Source organism: Nicotiana tabacum, chromosome 15, assembly GCF_000715075.1.
Source record: "Nicotiana tabacum cultivar K326 chromosome 15, ASM71507v2, whole genome shotgun sequence".
Taxonomy (NCBI): Eukaryota; Viridiplantae; Streptophyta; class Magnoliopsida; order Solanales; family Solanaceae; genus Nicotiana; species Nicotiana tabacum.
The window spans coordinates 114,706,488-114,719,022 of record NC_134094.1 but is presented as its reverse complement, the minus strand read 5'-3'; the positions used below and the strand labels follow the sequence as shown (position 1 = coordinate 114,719,022).

Here is a 12,535-nt window from a genome sequence, read left to right as displayed (position 1 = left end):
TGTTTGGGACTGAGGCCGTAGTTGTTGTTTTATCTAGTAGGGTCATCTATCTTCCACTTTTATGAATCAAACTTTAAGCTATTTAGTTTAGGATATAACTGTCTTAGGTGATCTATCCTTTCCTGTTGTTACGTCTAAGATTGGAAGTGTCTGATCTGTTCTGCAGCCAGCCCTCTTAAATCTTAGTTAAGCCTTCATATGAACTACTTATCCTGTTTTTTTATAAGTTACGAACATCAAATGAGACAAGACAGGACATAACATTACTCAAACAGAAAGTGAAAAGTATATTTTGGAACTCTATTCATATTACACTCGGCCAACAATTAAAAATGAATAAGGTGTGGTAACTGTACAAGGACAAAGGAGTTATCTTGTTACATTTTCTTAGTTAGAACAGAATATTCATATTTCTGTAAGTGGACTTCCGTTAACTTACCAACAAAGAAGATGCTTCCACCAACTATTCTTCCATTGTACTTTGTTTACAAAGGAGAAATCCAGATGCTCCGGCAAGGAGGTGTGAGCGGTAGGCTTTGGAGGGCACGAGAAGAGGCAGAGGACGGCCTAAGAAGTATTGGGGAGAGGTGATCAGGTAGGACATGACAAGGCTTCAGATTTTCGAGGGCATGGCTCTTGATAGCAAGTTGTGGAGGTCGAGTATTAGGGTTGTAGGTTAGGAGGTAGTTGAGTCTTCCTTACTCCGTACCTTTGTGAGGTCCTCCGGGCAGCAACCCGGCCGGTATACACCCCACAAAAGAAATTGGGTTGTGAGGTGAGTAACTATATTCAACAATCATTTGCCAACATCGTTTCTAAGCCCTACTAAGTAAAGGGGGATGTGTTCAGTCCCAAGCATCTTCGTCAATACTTCATTTGCCCCCCGCCGGGGAGTTAAGGGGGAGGATGTCAAAACCTTACCCATAAAAAAAAAGTATATAGACCTGCTCACAAAGAGCTACAAGACAGCCAAAAATATTACTGCTAATAAAATGAAAGTGAACAAAACCAAACCAAACCAATATGATATTCAATAAGCCCACTTTTTTTAGAGAAAAAACCTAAATTTGTTGAGGAAGATCAGTTGCAGAGGAAAACCTATAGTCAAACTGAGAATCGCAGCCGAAATTTTCTAAAGAGTCTGTCACTTTGTTGTTTTCTCTAAATGTATAGATGATTTTGAAATGGTCCGTCGAGAATTTGGATGAAATGAAGCTCCACCATGAGTCTAGGTATGGGTAATTTTAGGGCTTCTTTATTTTTATTGAAGCAATCAACATGATTTTGGAGTCAATTGCGAGTTTACGAGCTTGATGAATGTAGAGCTCATCCAGAAGAATAGAATCAGTAAACGTCCAAGATGATCTGATGTCAAGAAGTTATGACCAGTCTTTCAGCCAGTCCGTAATTTGTTGAATAATAGCAGGCGGTTGAGATATTGGGTTTTCTAATTTACTGCTATTACCTTCCTTCTAGAGTTCCCAATCTGAAAAAACAGTAAGCATGGACGTGACATAGCCAACTTGGGATTTCCTGCGAGATCTGTTAAACCGTCGGGACTGAATGGAATCTGAGATCTGTTAAACCGCCGGTACCTTCGTACCTTTGGTAGGGTTTTTGTCGATGTCACCTAGTGGCAATGTTGTGTCTTACTACTCCTTCGTTTACGATAGTGCCGGGTCTATGTACTGTCTATCGCGTTTGCTTTGCATCTACTTTCTCATTTTCATAATGTTATTTTTTCTATGGTTTTTATTGATGATACTGATATTGTCTATTTTTGTTTTCTTGAGTCGAAAGTCTTTCGGAAACCTCTCTAAAGTCTGCGTACACACTACCCTTCCTAGACCCCACTAGTGGAATTTCACTGGGTCGTCGTCGTCGTTGTTGTAGTACTCTGTTTGCTTAGACAACAATCAGTTCAAAAGATTAGATAAGATTGATCCTTAATCTCCTAAGCTTTTACTGGCTGTGAAAAGAGAAAGCACAATCGAGTGGTGCATCCACAATGTAAATTAGCAGGATAATCACATTCTTCTGCTGGGAATAGTTCAACAGTAAAAATGGGTTTTTCATGAAAGGAAAAATAAACAAAGGACGTTTTGAGTTTTTGTCTTTTGACTCAACATGCGTTTGCTTTCAAATCTCTCATTCGTATCAATACTTTCCTTTCCCCTACCTCAACTCTTTCCAAACACACCAAATGAAAATGAACTGTAAAAATATTTATATAGTGTTGTTAGAGTTCATTAAACAATAAGCGTTTGTAGTCCAACGGTTAGGATAATTGCCTTCCAAGCAATAGACCCGGGTTCGACTCCCGGCAGACGCACAGGCTTCTTTTTTTTTGTAACTTCTTTTGGGCGATTTGAAGTCATTTTTCCTTTTGTTTTGTAATGTTTGGAGTCGAGGGATAGTACACTCAGGCAAAGCATAATCTCAGAGCTCTATACACTCTGGCAAAGCATAATCTCAGAGCTCTATACACTGGCAAAGCATAAGCGACGGTGGTTCGTTATTGTCATTCCATTCCGAGCCATGCATAGAGGACTCAAAAGGCCTAAAATTTCTTGTTTCTGCTGAAAATTTAGTGTGGAGGACTATCTGAGTTTGGGTTATCAGTCTTCTTTAAGCCAGGTATTATAGTGATAATAGTTTCAATCTTTTCAAATTGCAAGGATCATTCGTTAGAGAACACCGAGAAGGGTTTTAAGCAAAACGTTAATACGTAAATAATCATTGAGCATTTATATTTTCCATAAGCAATGTGTTACATCCTTTGAGCAAACCACTGCCTGTACCAACTATTCCAAGAAGGAAAAGCAGACGGAGGAGATAAAATAAGACTGACCTATAAAAAATCTATAACAAACACAAGAGTATGAAAATGTCCTGCGCAATGATATTACATGATGAATACATTTACACATACATAAAAAACGGCCGGAAAACCAGAGCCTAAAGAGGGAACTTTTCTACTATTGCCTCATCAATGATGTACAACACTGAGGCAATGCCGAAACTATGTATCTCGCATCCATCTTACAAGTAATGGTACAAGCCCAATGGTCCCCCCCCCCAAAAAAAAAACCCAGCATAAAACTACAACATTCATTTCTTCCAGTGAGACAGGCTATACAAATCCTACATATTTTGCAGGTCTAATAACAGTTAGAAGGAATAGACAAATGCAAACAGTGAGGGTCCTTGTCTGCTCCCAACACCATAATGAGCTCAGTCCAGCATTCTGTCATCTCCTAGGTTCCACTCCATTGGCCAATACCTCAGTTTCTGCTCACTACTACAAGCCTTATCCATCACCCTTGTGTACGGGGGAATCATACATGGTTTATTTACAAAGCTGGTACTGAAACCTTCCGAGTCCCTAAAAGATTTGACAGGAGATGATCTTATTGATTGAGCTGAACAAGGTACTGGTCCTTTCCGATCAGGTTTTCTAAAGTTGACTGAAAGACGAAGTTTCTTCGAAGGAAGTATCCCATCAGCAATTTCAACCAGATTATTCGATCCCACCACTGGTTTTGGTGCTATGAATTGTTTTTCAGATTTCTCAGTCAACTTACAAGCTTTCATGACCTTCTGACAAGGTCTTTTCAGCAACTTGACTGTTTCTTCAGTGTTCTGCCTCAATGAATGCGTCGCAATCTCGCAAAGTGTCTCAGCAGCAACCAGTATTCTTGGAGATTCAGCTGCTACCATTAGATATATAATGAGCTTTGCAAGGATAAAACGTCTTGCACAACTTACATGAGATAGAGTTTTGACAAGATTTAACACATTCTTGAGAACCAAATGGAGAATGTGCACCAATGCATATACTGAATCATTTCTTCATATCATGCAATATGATTTTGTCAAGATCTAATACTCTTTCGACATGATGCTTGGTGACCTATTATAGAAACTAGCAATCAATAAAGCAACTTATGCAATGTGATGGATATTCCATAGAAACTCAAAGAATGCAAAGAATACAGGTTGACCCATATGAAGTCTCTATCCATACTAATAGCAGATAAATTATAAATCATTCCAGAAACTTGTGATGGATAGATTTCAAATTAGGATAACTCTTCCGTTAGCGCCTACAAGTCGCACATCTAAGCAACAATCATATTGAAATTGGGATACTTCAAACAACCAGAAAGCAAGAGAAACGTGGACCACACAACAAATGTACACTTTTATCCATCCAGCAGAGTGCTGAAAGCAGAAACTGCATATTCATTCAAAAAATGTAGCAACTCCGCCGTACTCAAGCCACAGAGAAAATTACCTGGGGGAACTTCAGAAGTGCTGATGGCTCCAATTGACGATGAAATCCTTTCACACATAGTAAGGCTATCAGAGTTTGTTGAAGCATTTACATTTTCTGAAACTTGAACTCCTGTTGGAACTAGTTTGTGATTGTCAGTGAGTGATTGCAATTCCACAAGGAAACCAGTAGAACCTTTCATAGGAGTCAAAGTGTTTTCCACTCTCACCCATCTGCCTTGGCAAACCGTCTTACTTGTAGATAATTTAGCTGAATCAGGAACAGTTTTAGGATGCCCAGAGTATGTATGTGACCAAGGAAAGGGAGGCAAACCATTTCGCTGAAATGATGGCTTGCTTAGACGAAGATCACCACAATTTCTTGAAGATGCAGGCTTGACTGTGTCCATGAGGAAAGAATCTAAATCCTTGGATGGAGCAAGGGCAAGGCGCTCCAACACATCCGTTGGCGTATATGATGGAGCATGAAGCATTGTCGCAACTGTTTGGACCTTGCCACAATGTTCCTGTGCCTATGAGAAGAAAAGGGAAAAATACATGGGCGATGAACATTTAAAGATATCGGCATTTTCTTGTTTTTCCTATAGAACCTAGAAACACTATCTATGTTCCATTTTATATGACATTGGTATTCGAAGCGTCAAAGTTTCTCGTTTGGCTACAATTTTCTCAACTATTCTTTTCGTAATTATAGTTGTAATTGATTGTGATTTGTAGTACTTTTGTAAGGCTTCTAATATGTAGATTTTATCTAACAAAATACAGTGATTGATGTCCAAATGCATACCAAAAATAGATGGTTTGACCTCGTACTTCAAGCTCCGCCATTCCTTTTAGAACAAATGGAGTAATTCCTCCATTCTTAAGTATACGACTTACATAGATGCTACCAAACCAGAATAATAGGATCTTGGTTTCTATGGTTTTGACAAGCCTCAGTTCCGTGGATGAGAATGGTTTTCAATTTTCATACATCCAGATCCAGTGCACAATAGGGGTTTAAAAGAATCAAGAAGCAGACTTGGACATGAAGCAGACTTGCTTGACCAAGAAAAGAATCAAGAATACTAGGACATGAAGCAGACTTGCTTGACCAAGTGGACTGTCAATATTCAGTTTCAGTAAAAAAAAAAAACCTCAAAAACTCACCTGATTAAAAGAAGACGGATTATTAATCCTGGTCTCTTCCTTGTCTCCATTGTCTCGACTTTCTGAAGAAGAGCCGGCATAAACATGGAAACAAGAAACTTTGCTATCAACACAAGAATAATTCTGAGTCTGTACAGACTTCTGAAGTCGAAGCATGGAGTTAGCATCTCTAACCAACTGCATGAGACTGTCATTTGAACTTAAAGCTTTGTTTCCCTTATCTTTGGGAGAAGGTGCACATTTATAACTGCCATCGAGTAGTTCCCTCAAAGGCCGATCATCTACATCTTTTGTGACATCCATGACATCAGATTTCAAGCCATACATTCCTGAATCAGATATCCCTTGTCAGTTCCTCAGAACATCTACGTATATAACCAGTTGGTGAATGCTAACACCAAGAACGACCAAAGAATGTAAATAAGTTCCAGGGTACAGCAAATGCTAGAGAGAGCATACTTTAAGCTAGCTATTTTATCAAACAATATGTACAAATCAAGGATTAAATGTCAGGGTACCACAAAGCGGACATGCTTTACACGAGCTATTTTGCGAAATGCAGGTCTATTGTATTGACATGATTAGATGCATTGCACTGACTTATTACCTAGACAATTCTGAGTCCAAAAGCTGCATAAAACAAGTATATCACACTGTGTGCTAGTGCAAAAGTGCAACCTTTCACTTGGCTAGGTAGTTAGAGGATATCTTATATAAAATTACATCTAGTATAAACAGATTGCCGTGACTTGAGACTTCTTGTAGGTTTTGGCTTATATATCTCCTCACAGAAATGACTATGCAAAATGAACATTTGATTCGAATTAAAGTTATAGTAGTAAGTATTTTTGGCCTTCATTGACGTGGTGATTCACATGCCCCAACCAATGATGCTTAGCAAAATATCTTTCCTTTGGAAGAACGTGTTACAAACATGCATGTGCAAAAAGTATTTAAAAAGATATATTTGACAAAGATTATCAAGTAACACCTGTATCAAATATATGTTTTACATCTTTTGGGACTTAATGAAGAATGACCAAGTGAACCATCTATATCCTTACTCAGTCAATAGTACAGTTATCATGAAAAATCAGTCCACCAACGAAAAAAAGAATATTCATGGTCGGGAAGTGATACCGCTGCGAGGCAAAAGGAAACTCTTTAGCATCTGAATTGAAGAATTTGCAGATGATGGAAAAGAATTCGGTGCATTGGTTTGGGATAAATGGTGTTACATGGCAAAGCCCATAATTTTACAGCTCATATACAGCTCTCAGCAACAAAAGCGCATGGTTACTAGATAATTTACCATGTTTAAAGAATATGAAGATTCCGAAAGAAAAGAAATGACAGAGGAAGAAATTAAACTGTAGTTAACAGTTTTCAGTTTGTAAACATCTTAAAGGGAAACAAGTGCACCATCAAGGGAAACCAGCGTAAGACCTTGGAAAAGGAAAGTGCGGAAGCCAGGAGTAAGTGGCAAAAACAGAAGGTTAAAAAATAAAGTTTGATTTATATTTTTCATAGTTAAAAACTGGGAATGCAGGTTTAAATTTAAAAAACAAAAGGGAACAAAGTTCTTTGGTCATAAACCTAGTACTAGAATACACACGGAATGGTAATTCTTCTAAAGTATTTGGAAGAAACAGAATAATACATACCAAGAAAGTTTCTTCCTCCAGCAGCTGAACCGAAGCCAACCAAGCTCTTTAAAGAGAAATTACTTTTAGTAACTTTGCCATTTCTTTTATCGCTTCGCTTGCCACTAGAATTCTGCCTTTGCTTAACCACTTGAGTCCTCTCTGACAAAGTTAGAATAGATTCCACAAATAAATCATTTTACTAGAACCATTTTATATATTTTAGAAGTATTCAAACAAAAACTTAAACACAATGCTGTATATATTAATACATTTACATACTTCAAAAGAGATAACTCGAGAAAGCATTCCAAAATTAAATAAGTTCAAAGATATTTCTACCGCAAAAACAAATTGAAAAGAATGAATGAAAGCTGAAGAGGAAATCATTACGCCACCCTTCAAGAGTTAATGGCATGAAAATCTAAGTAGATATTAAAACAGTCCCTTCATCAGCTTAATCTTATCAGCAGAAGATTCCAACTCCCTGCTGCATATTTGTCATTGTAAGTGCTAAAGGGTATCTACATTTTGAGAGTATATTCTTTCAATTTGCAAACAAGTGGGCAATTTCAATAGAGTACAGACAGGAGGTCCAATGAGATTAGAGAAAATGGGTTACATCCTTCAAAATACTTTGTTAATCTCTCTCTCTCTAGAAATTCTTGAATTCAAAACTACGCGGACGCCGTCCTTCTACCCTCCTCTGTGTAAATACTAAATACCAAGCTTTTCTTTGTGGCAGGGTTCGAACTCGTAACGTGCGTCTAACCCACACATCAAGCACTATGCTCTTACCACTTGGCCCTGCAGGCACTTCGTTAATCATTTAATACCTTATCTCTTTCAGAATATCTTTTAATATCTTATAAAATAGAAGTAAGACGGAGAATTGCTTAATTAGTACTATACGCCTGAACTCCTTGGGCTTGGTTATGACTCTTTAAAAGGTTTAGCAAAACTCAAAATGATCTAAATAATATTTCTTAGCACATGAAGCATTTAGACAAGCTAAACTACAATCACATTTTAAGCTTCTATTAAACAAGTAATGCAGCTTCTGTTCTGGTGGTTTAACTGTACTCCATAAGAGCCAAAAATATACAACCAGCAATATATTTTTTGATCAGCAACGTACTTCGTAGAAAGGTAAGCAGTGAGTCAGTAGGCAACACAAGAACCATAGACCTAGTTAGAAATAAAAGCGATTTAGCTTTAATGTCATAGAAGATATAAATTTAGCTTCAACATTAGTCAAATATATGGCAGCATATATACAACTCAGCACATTTTGCACATTTGCTATCCGCAATTGAAGTTGCTTCCGAAGAAAGAAAATGCAAAAAAAAAAAGAAAATGCGGAAAAAAACTAGATTGCTGATTGGATTTCTCATTCAATCTTTACAGGATTCCATGTATGATATCACCCATGTGATAATACACTTGGCAAGCCTTTCCTGGTGTATCGAGATCCTAGATTCTATCCAAACAGTAATTTTAATTAAGAGCTTACATTCAGTTGAGATGATCAAAGCTGCATTTACTTTAAAAGCAATCTTATCCATACAGGTCTTCCAGGCTTAGGATAGTAAGGGGCATGTAGCTTTTGAGCAAAAATTAAACAACTGAACTGCGGCAAGCTCCTGACAATTAATTATGAGCTTTGTTTAAAATATAAATATTTTAAATACAAATGATATAAATCTCTTTTGAATCTTCTATATGAAAAAAGGGGAAAAAGGAGAACAATGAAATCTAGCTTTCCATATTAAAAACATGATTGCACCCAAGGGTGTGGCTTAGTGGTCAATGAAGTGGGTGAAAACCATGAGGTCTCAGGTTCAAATCCCAGTGGAGGCAAATACTAGGTGATTTCTTCCCATCTATCCAATCCTTGGTGGATAGAGTTACCTGGTACCTGTTGCTGGTGGGAGGTGGCAGGTATCCCATGGAATTAGTCGAGATGCGCAAGCTGGCCCGGACACCATGGTTATAAAAAAAAAATATTAAAAACATGATCCAAGGCAAAGGAAGGCTAGAGTAAGCTACATGTACCATTCTTATATTTCTTATACATCAGTTTTTTTTTTTTTTTTTGGGGTTTATTTGGGGGGTTAAAGGTGCACCTTTGCGCGCTTAAGCACTAAAACTAGATGCAAAGCAGGTATAGGTATGTATGTATCTTTGCTTAGGGATGCATCAGCTCATGCACGAAAACGCTAAGGCGTAAAGCAATATTAATTGTAAGAAAATGTTATGGGTGAGTATGTTAACATAAAAATGAAACTTAAAACTATATCTTTGCATTTAATAAAAAATTTAAAAAGGTTTTAAATTTGATATCCATGATTTTACTATACTTCACCTAATTGCAGTTTTTTCAATTCCATTGTTCAATGCTCATAAAAAATTTCTTGGTGCTTATTATTACTTTGGATTCTATTAATAAATATTTTATATTTTTTGTGCTTCTCTTCACTGAACATTATACATGTTAATTATGATTTGCGCTTAAGACCCCAACTGACCTTGGCGTTTCCCTACATTTTTCTTTGCCTTGGACAATCTACCAGGTAGCTGCTACCTCCCACCAACATAGGTATCGGGTAACTCTACCCACCGGGGTTTAGAGAGATGGAAAGAAATCACCTAACCTTCCCCCTCTATTGGGATTTGGATCCTGGTCTTTCGAGATTTGTTCCAACTTCATTGACCGCTAAGCCATACCCTTGAGTGCAACACTGTCATATATATTACAATAAGGTTGCAACTTCGCAATTCATTTTTTTTTTGGGACAACTAAAATAAACAGCTAGTTGTAGTTTGGTCCAACAGTGAAATTGAAGTTCGTTTGTTCTATACTCTCTATACTCTGAATTATGTAGGAGCGGGTAGCCACCAATGCTTTCAAAGATGTAGGTGACAAAGAAGCATATCACTTTCATAATGAACAATGTTTTGCGGAGCCTATAAAGGAAATGAGGGAAAGGCGTCCAATGTCCTTGTAATTTAAATAGGTTCCTCGGAGGTACCAAAGGGAAAATATTTAGTTTACTAAGTAGACTGCTTGCACTTCTTGAAAGGGGAACTTCTAGAATCTTATTTTTCTCAAACTAATACCACATGTTACTTTCTTTAAGGTTTCAAGCATTACTTACACAAGGCATCATTGGAATGTAGTGATGTTCAGAAACAACAATTAAAACCATTACACAGACTTGAAAAATCAAAACTAAATACATGACCATAGGCATTTCCAGTGTCATCTGCGAGTGGATGCCATAAATAAAATTAAGACTGGTCCAGCCAATTCATACGAACACATGGATAACCGTGATGAAGAATATACATGTATATTGGGCATTACCTCCAATTTTGCAATTTGTAGGATTTGCTGAAAGCTCAGTACTAAAGCCTTTTCCATCTTCACCAATTTTATTTGCAGAAACGTCCATCTGCACTATCCTTGATCTCTTAGAATTAGAATTACTATTTCTGCCCACCTTCCCAAAATTCCGATGTGATTGAGTAGCCTCTAACCCAAGTGTCAGTGGAAGCTTAGTATTTATGCTCCTGAAACTGTGGTCTTCTGAAGCATCCTCGGCATTATGTATGGATTGATGACCAGAGAATTCACTCTCGGACATCTTACTCCAAAAAGCTAATTCTGAGGTTTTAATGGCACAGATCACATCTCAGATAATAATATTGGGAAAATAGCATGTTAAACTGAATGCAACATTAGCAGTATAACTTACAGGTTTCCAGGTTTGGACATTACCTTAAAATAAAACAGATACATGCATCTGTGCTCTCTGCCTCAATGGGTTCCGAGAATTAGAAATTAACATAAAATGTTCTAAGGCGCATATGACATCTTATTACTAGCAAATCACCCTTTCCACTAATAATTTCAACTGCCGTGTGATGAACTACATAATTGACCAGTTAGTAACTTCCACCATAGTATACATTAGATTACTTCATAATTTTTTTTCTTGACCATACCCAGCTAATAACAATTTAACAAATAGTAATATCATTCAAAATCCTGAAAGGTCAATGTACTAAGCTGACACTAAATTATTCCCCATGAAGACCGGGTATCCTCCTCAGTCTGTCTGAACCGTAATTTTTTTTATAAAAATTCGTCAATATCTTAACTTGAGGCTAACAGTTTTAGCCGTCTTAGTTAGTTCAACACAATATGCAAATATAATATCTACCCATCCAGAAAATCTTGCAACAAACTAACACTAAACCTTCCTAGACTGTACATAACGACCAAAGCTAACTTTTACCCCAAAACGGAGACAATGAGAAAACTCTGCTTTTAGTCATCACAAGCTCAAGTTCTACTAGTAAGGAAAAAAAATAGCCATATTAAACCCCAAAGTGTTTAACTTTTTAGAGTTTAAATTCTATGAATTGACGGTATAGAAAATATTTAAGTCCATCCTAAGGTGATAGGAGGTAACTCTATTTAATAACGGTAACCTAAAATAAATGGTAAGTAACCTACTGTAATAGTTAAATTACACTGATGGTGTAAAAAAATTGAGTATTACTACGTTGTCAGTCTATATAACTTAAATCCAATTAGTAACAGTGAATTTTTACATGACCAGATCACTTAATAATCAATTACAGATAACTTTCTATATCAAACATGAATAGAAACCTACAAATAGTCTAAAAATCTTTTAAAAGTGTCAGGTATAAGTTAATCCGACCGGAAAATGTAAAAAGGGAAATTATACCTTTTCGTCTGACTAAATCATTGGTCCTATCAACAGAAGGCGCAGTCACAACAGAAGACCTCTCCAATTTACGAGCACGGCCGCTGAAGCTTTCCGATCCCATAAGCTTAGACACGTCCACCTCCACCAGAACAGAACCCTGCAAAGTTTCCATTACCTCACCAAACCCCACCAAACAAAACCCTCACATAAATTCAACACAATCATATCAAAAGGACTGAGAATTGAACAAATTTAAGCTGAAAAAAAAGCTAACTTGAGCTGATTTTAAGGATAAATAGAAGATTTGAAGGAAAAACAAGAGAGAATTTATGGATTCTAGCTGAGAGTAACATGTTGCGGCTGAAGGAAAAGAGTCTAGGGCAAGGAAAAAAATTGAGGGTTGAGAAATGAGAGGTATTTATACTTTTCGGGAAAATGAGGAAAGGAGGAATTGAGTTTCATTTCCGTCGGTGGGGATATTCGGGTGCGGTTGGCATCAGCGTAATCCACTTGACACGTCGTACTAAATGTATCCACGTGGCTTTATCCGTTGTTGGAAATTAGCTGGTGCTTCGACCCGCTTGTGGTGTTGTCTGTTAGCGGGTTTTCTCGAACTGGATAGTTTGTGAGTTTACGAATTTACCCAGATCACAATAAGCTGAGATTGAAAGTCAACGGCATTTCAGACCACATAATTTTTAGTAA

The 12,535-nt window shown here is 37.2% G+C and overlaps 1 protein-coding gene and 1 non-coding gene across 2 annotated transcripts; one reads left to right on the top strand and one right to left on the bottom strand.

Moving 5' to 3' along the window:
- The first annotated feature begins 2,260 nt into the window (after nt 1–2,260).
- TRNAG-UCC (transfer RNA glycine (anticodon UCC)) lies at nt 2,261–2,332 on the top strand. The gene has a single exon. It is a non-coding gene; the product is annotated as a tRNA-Gly (tRNA).
- Nucleotides 2,333–2,880: 548 nt separating this feature from the next.
- LOC107803136 (uncharacterized) lies at nt 2,881–12,232 on the bottom strand. Its single transcript, XM_016626772.2, has 6 exons — nt 11,849–12,232; nt 10,456–10,755; nt 7,110–7,250; nt 5,446–5,774; nt 4,298–4,808; nt 2,881–3,710 (listed from the first exon to the last, which is right to left on the bottom strand). Exons 1-6 carry the CDS (start codon nt 12,000–12,002, stop codon nt 3,235–3,237), a joined length of 1,911 nt encoding a protein of 636 aa, XP_016482258.2. The 5' UTR covers nt 12,003–12,232; the 3' UTR covers nt 2,881–3,234.
- Nucleotides 12,233–12,535: the final 303 nt, after the last annotated feature.